General features: G+C 33.4%; 1 protein-coding gene across 2 annotated transcripts in view; it reads left to right on the top strand.

The window, feature by feature from the left end:
- Arhgap15 (Rho GTPase activating protein 15) overlaps positions 1-15,999 on the top strand; it is a 639,204-nt gene that overhangs the window by 422,987 nt on the left and 200,218 nt on the right. Inside the window, exon 11 of one of the 2 annotated variants that reach the window (XM_013030066.1) lies at positions 11,407-11,484. The exons of the other annotated variant lie outside the window; for it this stretch is intronic. Coding sequence (XP_012885520.1) covers positions 11,407-11,484 — 78 coding nt within the window. The remainder of the gene's footprint in view (positions 1-11,406; positions 11,485-15,999) is intronic. 2 annotated transcript variants of the gene reach the window in all.

The raw sequence follows: 15,999 nt of genomic DNA, 5'->3' as shown, positions 1-15,999 counted from the left end.
TCACTGCTAGCATATCAGTGCATATTATATGTTGCATATATGTGTATAAGACTATTCTCCATCCAAGACTGCATGTTTATTACTTTGTCTTCAATGACTTACATTCCATTGTTAGATGGTTTTCAATCAATATTTATCAAATCACGCAGAGAGTAGTTTTGTGAACTGAAGGGATAGCTATCCAATATATATTAAAATTTATCTTGCCTTTGATTGTCACAATTTAACATAGATTTCTATACCACATAAGAAGGAATATGCCCATTTTCATATATCTGTTTAGCAGAAGTATTAACAATTCCCACTGAGAAGTATCTTGTGTTCTCAAAATGGAAATGGTGAACTTACTTATATTTCCTGAAACCAGAAAGCTTAGACTTTCCAACTTCATCCAGGATTGAGATTAGGATCCTCTCCATCTTTGGAAAAGTGTCTGTTGATAACAGAATTTCTCAAAATTTGCAGAGAACACCAAAAATTTGAAAATAAGCATCTTGTCTGTGTTTAAACAGAATATTGATGCTGTTGATGTGCCTGGACAAGTTTGTAGAAATATCCTGCCTTTGTGCATGCAATTTGCTTTACTAACCCACAAGAGAGTATAGAAGAGCCCTCTTTTACCTGAGTGCTTAGCAGAGGCAGCCATGAAAACCTCCAGGAAGTGGCTAGCCAAAGGGTCTGAATTACAACCACCTCCCCAAAGAAGATCAAAAGTTATGCTCCACCAACACAGAGACACTGAGAAATGGTTGAATGTGTTCTAAATTAAACTGCCTTGGTGGTGAGCGGAGATCTGCCAAAATCTTTCAATTAATCACTTTTACCTTCAGGGCAGAGTGAGGCCTGAGAGTATTTCAATAGGTTTTTATTGGAACAGGGTTATTTCAGATATTAAACTATGTTGCACAAAGTAAAAATAATGTTATTTTTAAGTTGCTACTCTTGTTAAATAAAAGTTGGCAAGTATTCCTGAGGTCTGTATTGTGTCTGAGTATTTGTGTATGTGTGTGGCTTTTTCTTGTACCATAAGCTTCATTGATTGATTGAGAGAGAAAGAGGAAAATAGCAATTAATTTAGGTAAGAAATATACTCACATAATCATTTTCATTAATAATGTGCTACACATAATAGAAGAAATGTTCTAAGTATATAATTCTGTGTAACACAATTGAGGTTTCTTTTCCTACATCTTCAGCAGTAAGTTAATTAGAATCACCTGCATTTCCTTGGGTGGACACCAAATGGATTGCAAACAAAAACAGATTAAAATAGCTGCTGGAGCTCATGGCATACAGATGACAAGATTCACAAAAATTACAGCAAGGCACTGAAAATGTACACTTTTCAAACAATTTTAAAGGAAATTTACCTCTTGCGACTTCTTTGTAAAAAGCTGCTTGTAAGTGTTTTGCTGAAAGGCTAGAATGGCTTTGTTTCTGATCCCTTGATGAGTGAAAGAAATGTTTAAGAAAGATCACTTTACAGAGGATTCAGGCTGAAATGTGATTACTGTGATTCAAGCCAAGCCAAAAATTACAGTTCAGAATGAAAGAGGAGGGACGTGGTTTGGGAATCCATTTTCCCACATTCCTGAATCTCAATCATCCCAGCCAATGTTAAAAAAAAAAAAAAAAGCCCAATGGAAAACAATGAGGTCACGTTGTTTAGATGTTTAAAGGAAAATAGAAGTGGAGAAATTGAAAAGAACGGCAATGAATATATGAATTTTAAATCAATATCTATTTCAAGTATGATAGAATCAAAGGCTAGACTTTATATAACTTTTATGACTTCATAACTAAAGGAGCCTGGTTTTTTTTCTTGTTTATATTGTTAAGACTTTTATTGCATGTGTTTAACTTATGAAAGAGTCTGTTGCTAAAAATTTTAAGAGGAAAAAATGTGTGCAGTCACAGAATGCAGATTAGTCCCTCCCACACTCTCAACTTCCCCTTTAAGAATGGCCTCTCTACAAGCTGATTTCCCCTCCATGAACTTACTGGGCCTTTACTACTGTGTAGACCTCAGGTTATATTGGTATGTTTGCTTGAAAACTATCAGATGATTGTAGTGGGCTAAAATAGAGTCTTTATTCTTGTAACTCTTATTTTTTTTCACTAAGCAAGTCCCAATACCAAAAGAATGATTTATTTACATCAGCAAAATCACAGCATAACAGAGGAGAAACTCTGAGAAAGCTATGAGCTGAAATAAATGCAACTTCCGACTTTCAATATCTTCCAGCTATGTGATAACTCAGTAATTATTTCTTAATGATAACCAGTCATCAGTCAATATTTAAGATTTTTATTTAAAATAAAATATAAGAGAATTATCAAAGATTATTATAAGAATCCTGTTTACCACTTTCCAAAGTCCTTTCATTTAGTCATGTTTGGTCTTCTATCAGTCCATAGAATGAACTCTTGTTGTCAGTCTTAGGGTTTTTGGGGATCTTCTTGCTTTGAGAGGTGTTCATAATGATCCTTTCTAAATTTGGTATACATCTAGAAAGCCTACTTAGGCCAACCATCCTATATGACTCAAATTCGTCGTTACTTTAGACAGATGAGTAAGAAACAGTGTATAAGAAATGAGTTGCCATGCATTGGATCTCATCTTTTATCCTTTAACTTTATGCAGATATAAAATTGAGCATACAAATGGCTTCAATCTATAGTATACTATCCACATTGGAACATTATTTTCCCCATATCCTTTCCCTGATTCACCTACCACTTGGTAACCTATGACTTAAAAGGCCTGATTTTTAAAGGCAGTTGGCCCAGTAGTCTATCTAAGTTAGATATAAGTCAAATTAAATATAAGTTATAAGCAAAACAATATTAGGAGGCATAATAAATGAAAAACCAAGAATATACTTTTTATATACTGCAATAAACATTTCTGAACTTTAATAATATGGATAAATATCTCTAATTATGAGAAAATGAGAAAGATAATGTGGAAAGAACTAACTATAAATAACAGGGGAAATATGATCAAAATTATCATACTGTGGAATGACAGTGCCTTGTACATTGAGCAGAAATGGCTTTTATTTTCTGAATAACATTTAAAGGATTCTTTGAGATTCTCTTCTATAAATAGAATGTCCACTAGTGCATATGAAAAGAATTAGAAAAAAGGGAAATATAGAAGTCAATGTAAATAGCTTCTAAATGTTTTTCAACTATATCTCTATATAAGAATCCCTAGTAATATAAACAATATGGCTGGGACACTTAATGATTTTATTTTTTTAATATTAACAAATTGAACTAATATTACAATGGGAGGTAGAGGAAAGCATTTGATAAGGATCCTATGACCAGTCCTTGAAAAAAACATTCTTCCTCATTTAAGTTTCTGTGTTTGATGTGACTTGTTCATTAGTCTAATGTGGGTTTCCTTTGTTTTGTGTTTTAATATTTGTATTGAATTTAAAGCTAAAATGTATTTATCTCTAAGACATTGACTATAAAGAGTACAAACTAATGGCTTATTCATCAGTATCATAGGCTCTTAGCCATTCCAAAAGAAAAAAAACACATATTTTTCTTATTAACTTTTTTTTTTGTCCACTCTAGGCCTGGGCGCTGTCCCTCAGCTCTTTAGCTCAAGGATAGTGCTCTGCCACTTGAGCCACAGCACCACTTCTGGTTTCCTAGTGGTTAATTGGTCTTACAAAATGTTCCTTGCCAGGGCTGGCTTTGAATGGCGATCCTCAGATCTCAGCCTTCTGAGTAGCTAGGATTACAGGTGTGAACCACTGGCACCCAGCTTAACTTCTTTTCAATCTAATTTTATTTTAAATTTAGCAAAAAATACCCATTCTTTCCATAACTTAAAAAGACAAAGTTTCTTTTCCACATGAATTTCCAATAATTACCTGGTAGATGAAAACTCATTCATTCAGAGATGACAAGTACAGAATGGACCAAGGAAATTTGTACAATGATTTCAACCCAATCAAACAAGTAAACCAAATTAGCAAAAGAAAAATGAAACATAAGTATTTTCTTACGATATGGAGAGAAAAAGATAAACATCTTACAATAACAATCTCTAAAAAGCACTCACTGCAGAGATACAAAAAGTTATGATAAAAATGACAAAAAAGAGGAAAAAATGAAAGCAACGTGTTCAAGAGAGAAATCGAAGAGAAAAATAGTAATAAAGCTAACAGTGTTAAAATCATAAATTACAATAGTATAAATATAGAAAAGAACAGAAATGAGAAAAATAAGAGAATGCAGGGATACACTGAAAGTCATCCATGAGTTAGCACAACAGCCTCATATTTAAAATCTTCATTATGACTCCATATTTTAATATGCATAATTTAACCCGTCATCATTTATATCCAGCCACCAATAAAAAAAAATTCTTGGCAAAAGGTTGCCAACAATCTAATGAACTTTGTTTCCAGTATTAAAAACTCTATCATTATGGAAAAATAATTCAGGCCTCCTACTGAAGTTAGCAGACTGAGAAAATAAGAAAATATATCTGATTTTCATTTCTCAATGAATTTCCAAGAAAATAATAAAAAAGATATGTTTTTAAAGAAGGGAAAAAAGAATGATGCTGACAAAACAAAAGGTGTCATCAGCAAACCAGAAATAGAAATTCCAGGAAGACAAAGAGCAGATGGGATCAAACAAATAGAGAAATTAAAGCTGAAAAAAACACTATTCCCAGACACCATAATTAGTCACAATTCTTTCCAGGGATGTCTAGAGAATATTTTCTCTTGGAGTCAACAATTACAAAGAAGAAAAATCATCAAGAGACAGTAAATAAAGTAATTCATTAAATAATAGTATCTAACTGCTGGGAGGGTTGAGTCCAAGGCCTTTTATTCTGCACCTTGATATACCTACAGTAGCCACATCAGCCTTTGGTCAAGTTATATCAGATGAGGAGGGAAGTGGCTCATATCTAAATGGAAGACAGTAGAGAATAAGTTATCTTGGCTTTCCTACAATAGGAGTTTTGCCTAGGAGCAATTAACTGAAGTATTCCATGCCCAGAGTAATGGGCCCTTTAGTTTGGTAGCTGACAGAATCCCTTTCCCACTGTTTATTCACCATCCACACAACTTAGAAGAAACCCTCATTCAGCCTTCTTATTTAAGATCTAAACCAACTGAGAAAGAAAGATCTGTGTAGATACGGGTTGAGAGTCTTACATCCAAATTACTTGGATCTTAATTGCTTGGACGTGTTTCAGAAGTCAGATTTTTAAACTTGAAATATTTGCATGTATATATATATATATATATATATATAAAATGAGATATCTGGGAAAGAGATCAAGATCTAGATATAAAACTCATTTATGTTTATGTTGTATACACATCATCTGAAGGTAGTTTCATACAATGTTGTCCATAGTTTAGAGTATGAGACAAATTTTAATCATAAAATTTTCCACTTAGGGTGTCATATTGTCACTCAAAAATGTTTTAGATTTTGGAGAATTTGATATTTCAGCTCTTCAGATTATGGATGCTCCAAACATACAGAAATATCTATATTCTATTTCATTTTATCTTTCAACCACAAGTTTAATCTGATATTGAACATCTCTATGAAATTACTAAGGAAAAGTTCTTTTCCTAAAGAAATTCCATATACAAAGAAGAGATACAATAAATTCAAGCATATATTGAACACTATAATTAACTTTTCTATTTGGTAAGATCCAGATGCAGAACATTTCTGGGTGAACTTTTACTGATAGTTTTATGCTTTTATTATTGCCATTTTAGCCAGTATTGGGGCTTGAAGTAAGGCCCTCACACTCTCCCTTGGCTTTGTCATTCAAGGCTGGTACTCTACCACTTGAATCATATCTACCGGTTTGACTTTTTGCTGGTTAATCAGCAATAGAGTCAATCCTCAGATCTTAGCCTCCTCTTTGCTAGGATTATAGGCATGGGCCACCAAAGTGCCTCAGTACTGCTCATGTAAGTTTTTAAAGATTTACAAATTTATCTCTGGTAAAAATCAGGTTCCTGTGGAGCATTTATGATTCTCAATTTAAAAAAAAACTCTTGCTTGATCATCAGAATTATATGAACTCTTATTTTGGTAGGAATCATTCTTAAGAAAGTGTATGACTATTGAAGGGTTGTCATCTCATGAGGAATTAGTAATAGTTAAATAATATCACCACACAGTTACAGAACAAATGCTAACTATTGACACAGAGTATAGATTAGAATTTTAAATTATATTTTATGTTTCCAATCTAGATTTAAATATGTGAACAGATTCATTAACAATGAATCTTTGGAAATACTTCAGAGGAGAAGGAATAGTTCTAAATTGTACAAAGACCTCTCCTGATTTTAGTTCAGAAACCATGTAGGAATTTGGAAGGACAAATAAAGAAAGAAATGTTTAACATATTAGGGTTCCTAATGCTTGATGGTTCTTGTCAGAGAAAAAGCCAGATGTGCAAAGTACTAGGAGAATGATTCGTCTTGGGGTAGTTCTGGCCTCCTAGAAATTAGGAAGCACCATAAATCTCAGGACAGGGACTGTTGTGCAAAATTCCCAGCCCTTATCTGCAGACTCAAGAGATTCAGATGCACTTTGTTATGGGTCAGGAAAACAAGTAGGCTTTCTGGATACATCTAGCCTGGCTCAAATTCCACATCTCCATGGTGTGTCCATCAGTCTGACTACCAAGAATGCTACCTAATCCAGTTTGCAGCTACTTTCATCAAGCTCATCTATACTGTCAAAAGAAAAAAATTGCCCATATTTTGGCAGTCAACTCTGAGCAGTACTGGTCTCTAAGATTTCTTTTTGGGAAGTGTCTGAGATTTATGGTGGGAATTACTTATGACAGCTGCATTCTTTCCACTGGGCTTAGACGATTTGGTCCAAAAACTCCTAATTGTGTGTCTATCCCTGTCTAAATTTCTTGAGAAGAGAAAGGGGAAGGACTTGCAAAAATTGCCCATGATTTCTGCCAATGGTAAATACTATCTTGCAACCAAAGAAAGTCAGCTGATAATGAATAAATAAATGATATTTCAGTGAATATGGATTCCTTTTGAGGGCTTTTTGTGACTTTTGTAAATACCAATCTGATTTTCAAAACTGTACAATGACTTAGTTTCATAATGTTACTGAAGTATTTTTAGCTTAGCAGGAACATTTTTTGTCAGTGTCCACAGTCATGTTATTTTCTGGAAAGAGGTAACTCTCAAAGTAATTTGTCTCCAAACTTTACCAAAGCATAATGTGGGTACCTTGAAGACATTGCTCATTTAAAATAATCATACCAAGTCTAATTATATTTCCAAAATAAGTAGTTTCCAATCCAAAAGGATAATGTGGTCATGAAAAGGATGTCCAAATCCATCAATTTACATTGGTTTGGTTTGGCATAATTTTCAAAGTTCTTGGAGTAAGAAGAGGATGACATGTGAATAATTATAACTTGGATATTCTCTAGGCTTTGAGATTGCTATTCTATGAACAATCAAGCAAATATCTAGTCATCTTCAAGACTACACCTATATAACTTCTTTTTTATACCTATATAACTTCTAATTGCTAAATTTCACTGATAAATTCCAGATATTTTGAAAAATATAGTACCCGACTTTCTAATATGTACTTTGCCATTTTTCCACTATAGTTGTATAATTTAAAAGGTATGATAGCAGGAGAGGAGTCATTTGAAGCAGGAGCCACTTCTGTCAGAGATTATTATCATCCACAAGATGTATGGTGTTGATATCTCTGAATTTGAAGCTGCTGGAAGTTGTGTCAAGTTAGATTCATATTGCATCTGAAATGCTTTACTTTACTCCTCTTACTTTCTGGTTTCTATCTAAAGCCACAAAACAGTTTCTCAGCTGTGACTCAGTTCTGCAACCACAGTGGTAGCACAGATCTGAATTACCCACCCTCTCCCCATCACCAGCACCCCCTTCTTTTATCCCAAAAGAAACTAGGTTATTAATTTAGGATGAGACAACTTTTTTTCGCTAACAGTATAGTGCTTTCCAATGGCTCATATGTAACATGTCCAGAGTCATGTACAACTCTTCCAAATGTTTTTGATTATTAAGCTTTAAAAAAATTTTCTAAAACAAATTCAAAAAAGACCAAGAGAAATTCTTTTGTTGTAACTTTAAATGTCTGTAAGAGAAAAAGAAAGGTTTTAGATAATAGGGAATTTAAGTTTGCAAATTGAAATCAGTTTGCATCCCAAGACAACATATACATTTCATTGGCATTTGAAGTCAGAGTCACAGATTCAGGATAAAAATGCATTGTTGTGATATCACATTTAAAACAATATGAACATTAAAATGAGATTAAAGAAAAGTCTTAATCTGCAGTAAAATTCTATTGGCATTTAATAGTTTCATATATCATTGACCTCTAATAGCAAACAAAAAGCTAATTTAAAAAGGAAACACAGTTAACTTTCTGACTTTTATTAGATATCAATTGACTTTTCCTCTTGCATGATTATCTTAAATGTGACTATATATATATATATATATATATATATATGTATTAGGATCTCTCATTTGGAAAACATAGACATTCATGTTTTATTGATATTTCCCTTTTCTTATTCCTTTACTCTAGATTCCTTCAAAGTAATTGCTAACCTAGAAGGAAAAAGTCTGGGCAATTTTCAATTGGTCAAAGTTCTCATTGGCAGACAAGGTGACATTATTCACCACAAATGGTCAACATTTGACCATGTCTCTCTGTAATTCCTTCTTAGTAGCTCCCAAATTGCTACCATGAACTTTTTTTGGTTGACAGTACAGGACCTCCCAAAATGACTTTAGAGAATTCCAAAACAGTTTCTTAGTGTTCTATGTACAGAAAAATTGAAGGAGAAACTTTGAGACGATGCACTTACTTAAATGATAAGTTTTAATATTTTATACATACATATATTACATTATTTAAAATCTTACAGGTTAAAGTAAAATACCAAGCATTATATAATAAGAAAGAAGCAAGAAAAAAATAACTTTTAAATTATTCATAAATTAATCTTTTAACATTCTGTGCTTATGTGCATAAAATTAAGACCAACTGGAAACAATACTAAAATTAGAAACCAGATAATAGAAATTTTTAATTAAGATGACATTCACATTTAAGCTATCAAGTGCACACTATACTTTAAAATGAACAAACAAATTGGAGTCCTTGTAGGTTAATGGAGCTATTTTGTACATCAGAAAAAAAAAATTTTTTTTAATTTATTGTTAAGATGTTGTGCCGGGGGGTTACAGTTACATGAGTAAGGCAATGAGTACATTGCTTGTCGTTCATTGTTACTCCTTCCCTTCCTTGTTGTTGTCCCACTATCCCTTCCCTCCCCACCTCCCACACTCCTATTCCCCCGTTGCCCCCCCCCTCACTGCCTGTAGTTGTAAAGTTTATTTCCAATATACTGTCCTGTGGGTATCTTTGTTACAATGGGTCATCCTGTGAGGGAAAAAAAAGAACTTTTTATATTTATAAATATCTGTGTGTTGCTACTACCACTTATGAATCCCTCACAATCTATATTTTTCAGAATGGTTAGAGTGTCAGTAATTTATTGTTAGCTCATTCTAGAACCACTAACGTCACATCAATGAATATACTTGCAAGCAGCGAATTCTGTGTTACTTCCATTCTCCAAGTTACTCCATATTTTTATTATGTAGAAGAGTGAAAACAACAGTGAATTATTACCCTAAAATAACATAAATACCAGTGGTCTAAGTTACATTATTCTACTGTAACCGATTGACAAAATTTTGTTAATTAGAATAGCAGAAATATTCCTAATTTAAAGTATGTAGGGCTGAGGCTATGGCTCAACTGAAAGAATACTTACATAGCATGAGGCTTGAGTTCAACCTCAGTACCAGAGATGGGAAAGAAATAAAAGAACTCATTTCATTTCAATAAAGAGCTTCATAAAACCTTTATTTGTTATATGGTAACAGTAATTTCTTCCAATTTATTAACATTTACTATTGATAATTACAACAATTAACAATGATGTTACTGCACCCCTCCTAGAGAAAATGCTATGATGATGACTAGTACATTGGTTGAGAATCTCATCAAGCCTGTCCTCAGATAGCCTAGAGACATCAAAGAATATATACTCCTGCTATTAAGATTGTAATATTAGTATTTCTGAGAGACAGTGTGCTTAAATGAGCATTTCTCTTTACATTTGCTTGTTTCTCAATTGTCCTGTTTCTTAATTGATCATTAAAATAACTAGACACTATAAATAGATTGTGTCAAAAAGGAGTCATGGATTACACAAATTCATTGACAGGATAAGTTAAATCCCACAAAAGTTTTTAAATTATCTAAAAATAATATTACCATTTGGTAAGGATTTTATTTATTTCCTACAAAATGGAGCACCCCATTATCAATATTACTTTTGAAGTTGCCAAAGTGGTTTTATCTTTGGGATAGAGTTTCATTATGCAGTTTCAAATCATCAGATTAATAAATGTTACATTACAGTGATCACAGGAGAAACAGAGTAGGATGGCAGGAAATGAGTGGAGAGAAAAAGAAGGGGGAAGAGGAGAAAAAGGAACAGAGAAGAGTGAGAAGGAAGGAAATGACAGAGAAAAGAAGTGAAGAAAGCACAAAGAAAACAGTGAAGGAAAAGAAAATAACTCACAAATACCTTGACTTATTTTATCTTTTTGAAAAGGATCAATAATTGTCAGGCACTGGTGTTTCACACTTACAATCCGACCTATTCAGGAAGCTGAGATCTAAGGACTGAGGTTCAAAGTCAGCCTAGTTAAGAAAGTCCATATGATCCTTAACACCAATTAGCCACCAAAAAGCCAAAAAGTAGAGCTGTAGTTCAAGTGGTAGAGTGCTAGTCTTGAGCAAAAACTCTCAGGGACAGTATCCAGACCATCAGTTTAAAACCCAGGACTGGCACAAAAACAAAAGGAAGGAAGAAAGGGAAGGGAGAAGGGAGGGAGGGAGAAAGGTAGAGAAGGAGGGAGGGAGGGAAAGGAAAAAATATAAAGAGCAATAATATACATATACCAATTGTAATTTTTCCCCAGTTTGATCCCTATGTTTCCCTGGGAACAAATCTTAAATATGTTGTATAATACCATGGTACCCATAGCTTATTTTATGTTTCAACTAGTTTCAAATTTATTCATAGTTAATACTCACTGAACTTTTTCATTCGCTTTTTGGAATTAAAATTTTGAAGGTTTCTTAGTTTAGGTCATAGAAATTGAATTTCTCTGTAAAGAAAAGATATTCACTGGTAACTTCTTCCTTCCACATTTACATTTTTACTTTTTACCATCTCAGCTCTTATCTGAACTATTATAAAATATGTACCTTTGTTTTCAGGCCTAGATGTTGATGGAATATATCGAGTTAGTGGCAATCTGGCAACAATACAGAAGTTAAGATTTATTGTTAACCAAGGTAAGTTATTTCCTTAATTCTTTTTTTTAATTAGTTAACATCTATCTCTAAAAACACTACAAGTTGTATGCTGTGTGAACTACGAAAGTAATGATAAATCTTTGCAGGGAAAAAGTTGAAGAAATTAAGAAGTTATCACTAGAGAAGTAAAAAATAACCAGTTTACTTAGAGATGAAAAGAAAAAGGGAAACTCATAGTATAGATAAGATAAATAATGAGTAGAAAGTATATTGCATACTTTAAATGAAAAAATAATAAGGAAATTAAAGAAAGAAAAGCAACTCAAGTTTGAAAAAATACTAGTTTATTATGGTCACTTAATGAGTGAAATAAAATGAATGAATAAGTATAATCAAAATCACAGATGTCAGAAAATATCTATTGGATACAAAAAGATTTACAAATTAAGACACTAATATGGTTTTAAACAGCTATAAATTCAAACAATGACAAACATCTGAAGCACACCAATAAAAGTTTAGATGTGAAGAAACAGAATGCTTCACTCATTTAAGGCAGAAATGCAAACTGGAATAGTCATTTTGAAGATATTTTGACAATTTTCTCTGAAACTAATCACTTTCATCATATGATCTAGCACTCACACAACTTGCTATTTCCCTAACAAGTGATATGTTTTAACAACACAAAAATCTGCACACTAAATATCATGGCAATTTTATTCATAATTGATAAAACATAGACTTGTCTAGCATTCACTAGATTCTATACTCAGGCCCACAATTATTAGCACTACAACAGAAATTTGAAGATCACAAAATATCCTTTAAATGTATATTGTTGAATGAAAGGAGTCAGTGTGAAAAGACCACATAAGATAAACCACACAGCATTCTAGAAAAGGACATCTATAGAAAGAGAAAATAACTAATAATAGCAATGAATTGAGGAAGAGTGGGAAGATGAATAGATGAACACAGATTTTGAAGGCAATCTAACAGTTTTGTGTTATATGGCATTCATAGATACATGCTTTTATATATTTGTCAACACCCATGAAATAAGTAACACAAAGAGTGAACTTTAGTATAAATTATGGATGTTAGTTAATAATAATGTGCAACAAAGTTATCCCATAAATTCAAGGTGTTAATACTAGAAGACACTATTAGAAGGGTGATAGCATATATAGTAACTTTTGTACTTTGTATTCAATTTTTCTGTAAACCTGAAACTACCCATCAAAAGTATATTCATTATGGGAGACAATGCCAGCCCTTACCAGTAATCGCAATTATTTGGGAGGAAGTAAGAAGATATAGTGGTCTGAAGCCAACCAGGTCAAAAGCAAGAGATTCTATCTAAAAATACTTCTATAGTACAAAATGCTGAAGTGTGTTGAAATTGGAAGAAAGCATGATTCCCTCAGTTCAAACTTCAGTACTGAAAATAAAGGTATATTAATTTAAAAATAGAATTAAGAAATGAAAAATGAGAAGGCCTAGAATTATCATAAGGTATTATTATAGACAATTCATAATGAGGTAGACATCAGACATTGTATTTGTATCCTTAGCATCTTATTTGACCCTCTATAATGCCTTTGTTTATTTCCCAGAAAGAACAGTAGTGGAAGAATGGTTTGAAAACATTTGTGAAAAAGCATATATAGTATTTCCTTGGTAGTGTGACAGGTTCATGTAAGTTTTCCTTACAAACAAAACTAGTCTTCAGAGTTGGACACCGGTGGCTCACGACTAGAATCCTAGCTAGTCGTGGTTCAAAGTCAGCCAGGGCAGCAAAGTCTGTGAGACTCTTATCTCCAATTAACCACCAGGAACCCAGAAGTGGGGGGGGGGGTCTTCAGAAGCTCATAATCTGGTTTCTGGCCTAAATTCTAGTGAGTGCATGATCCTCTGAACTGCCTTCATAATGCTTCTCCCTCCCGCCCTCCACCTGCCCCCACCTCCCCACGCCCTGTGGGGCTTGAACTCTGGGCCTGGGCATTGTTCCTCAGTTCTTCAACTCAAGGCTAGCACTCTACCACTTGAGCCATGGCAACACTTCCAGGATTTTTTTTGGTGGTTTATTGGAGATAAGAGTTTTATAGACTTTCCCACCCAGGTAGGCTTTTAACAGCGATCCTCAGATCTCAGTTTCCTGAGTACCTCGGATTACAAGTGTGAGCCACCAGTGCACAGCACATAATGCATTCTTTTGAAGAAAGTGCTGGACATTGAACTTGGGGCTTTGCATGTGCTCTAACACTAAACTGTATCATCAGGCCTTTCATAATACATTCTTAAGCTCTACACTCATGTTTTCATACTACTTTATTACATAATTCTTTTGCAAATGCTTTCCATTTACTTTCATTATTTTGCCATCTTTTCTGTCTTACTCTACATATACAAGCTTCCTGACTAGACGATTTCTTTGTATTCTTCTAGCCTAAAACCGTAAGTCATTTCCTTCCAGAAGCCTCCAGTCTGGTTTCTTCTTTATGATCAGATTACACTGAAGAGTTGAATTTAATTAGCATCTTCATATCTAACATCTAAAATTCCATCTATTATAGACCTGTGGGTTCAATTCCATCTCTTAGGAAGATTAGAAGCAAATATAATTAGTCATTTTTTCAGAGACATAATTTGAGCCTTAGTATAAAAAAGCAGGGTATTGATCGAAATTTGTGTTTCTTTAAAATGTTATAAACTACATATGCATTTTTCCCCATTAACTAGTATTAGTTTGGAGGTCTCTCCTTTGGAAAGTTCTTGACACTAATTGATACTTGTTGAAATGTGTGTGTGTGTGTGTGTGTGTGTGTGTGCGTGTGTGTGTGTAGATAGATGTGTTAAAATTGGTGAACATTAAGCTCTACCTCAGTCAATTCAATTCAAGTCAAATCACTCTGATAAGAGTTAAATACAGCTCTCTTGGCCAGTTGCCCCACAATTCTTGTTTCTGAGAATCTCTGTAGCTGAGAATGTGTAAAAGCTATACTTGTTAGCAAATCTGACCTTTTGTCTTTCAGAATTTCTTTCCTTCCTGGGAAAAACACAAAGCTAAAAATTATTTCATTGATTCATATTGGTCCCTTTAGACTTGACCAGAGAGTCCTTTCTGTGGGTAAAAATTAGATACAACAGCTCCAGCCTCATTTTCATTCCTGTATGTAACCAGCTAAAATCATTCTTGCAATACATTTCATACTGAAACCATATCCTGATAAGGATTCTAGGCAGCTGGGCAACACATTTCTTCTACAAAGAAGAAATCTCAAAACAGAAGCCATCCTAGAAACAAACATTAGATGCATTTCCTGCTTTAAAAAAAGTATGCTCAGCATTTTAAAAAGACAGAAAGATCTGCAAAGAAAATATGAAATCTGTCCATCTTGTATTTGCAATCCAAACTTCTGCATCCTCTAAGGCTATGTTCTGCTCATGTTTCCATAAAAGTTGACAATGTAAAGCTGGACAGAGGCCTGCGTTGGTATCTGATAGCACAAAATTGTCAGTAAACTGTCTTCCTCTTTTATAGCACTGTGAGATTACAACACATTCAATACAAATTATGCTACATTAGGACTCTTGATACTGGTCATTTTATCCAAGTTATGTTGTTCAGTATTTAAATTAAATGTATATATCAATCTCTTTCAAAATTTACTATTGAATCGATTTTTGGGGGATTGGTTTCCTAACCTTATTGCTATCACCATACCTTTCCCTCTTTCCACACCAGGGCTCTAACATTGGAGCTTAACGAAGAAGACTATCATGTCTTGGAACAAAGAGGGTGCACACACTTGTGTGTGTGTGTGTGTTTGTATATAAATGATGATGCAGTCATAATCCCATAAAAAGCATAAAGTGGTATGCAAATATAAGGCATACAATTTTGTAGTCTAAGTTGGAACATAAATGAGTTTAACATCTCCTACTTATATTGACACCTTTTATCTCCTCCATGTTCACCTTACACGATGTTTCTTTTTAAAGAGGCTCTATATATACATATTTAAATGAGTAAGCTGTACCCAGTATTAGACTTGAAAAATGAAAAATGATTATAAAGATTTTTCAAGAACAGTTGAATTGCAATTTATGTGTTTCACTAACTTTCTTGAATGCTATAATCATCAGCAATTCTAAATACACCAGTTGAATGATTCAATTTGTTTTGGTATTCTGTTTGACTCACTAAATCAGAAGGAATTAGATACCCTTATTATACTTCCAGATCAGATGACATTCAAGTTGAATTCAAAAGGATCACTTTTGGAAAGCTATTCCTAATTAAAACTAGTAATAATGATAATAATAATTATTATTATAGAAACAACTAGCATTTTCACAATTTAATATGTGCCACTATATTAATGGCCTTACATATATAATTCAACTTAATCCTTTCTTCTGCTTTGTAGTGTAGGTGCAATTATTATGGCCATTTTTTTAATTTAATTTAATTTGTGAACATACTGTACAGAGGGGTTACAATTGCATGGGCAGGATAATGCGTACATTTCTTACCAAGCATTGCAG

This window comes from Dipodomys ordii, unplaced genomic scaffold (assembly GCF_000151885.1).
Source record: "Dipodomys ordii isolate 6190 unplaced genomic scaffold, Dord_2.0 Scaffold126, whole genome shotgun sequence".
Lineage (NCBI taxonomy): Eukaryota > Metazoa > Chordata > Mammalia > Rodentia > Heteromyidae > Dipodomys > Dipodomys ordii.
The sequence above is the reverse complement of the archived record's forward strand: the minus strand, read 5'-3'. Positions and strand labels throughout refer to the sequence as shown.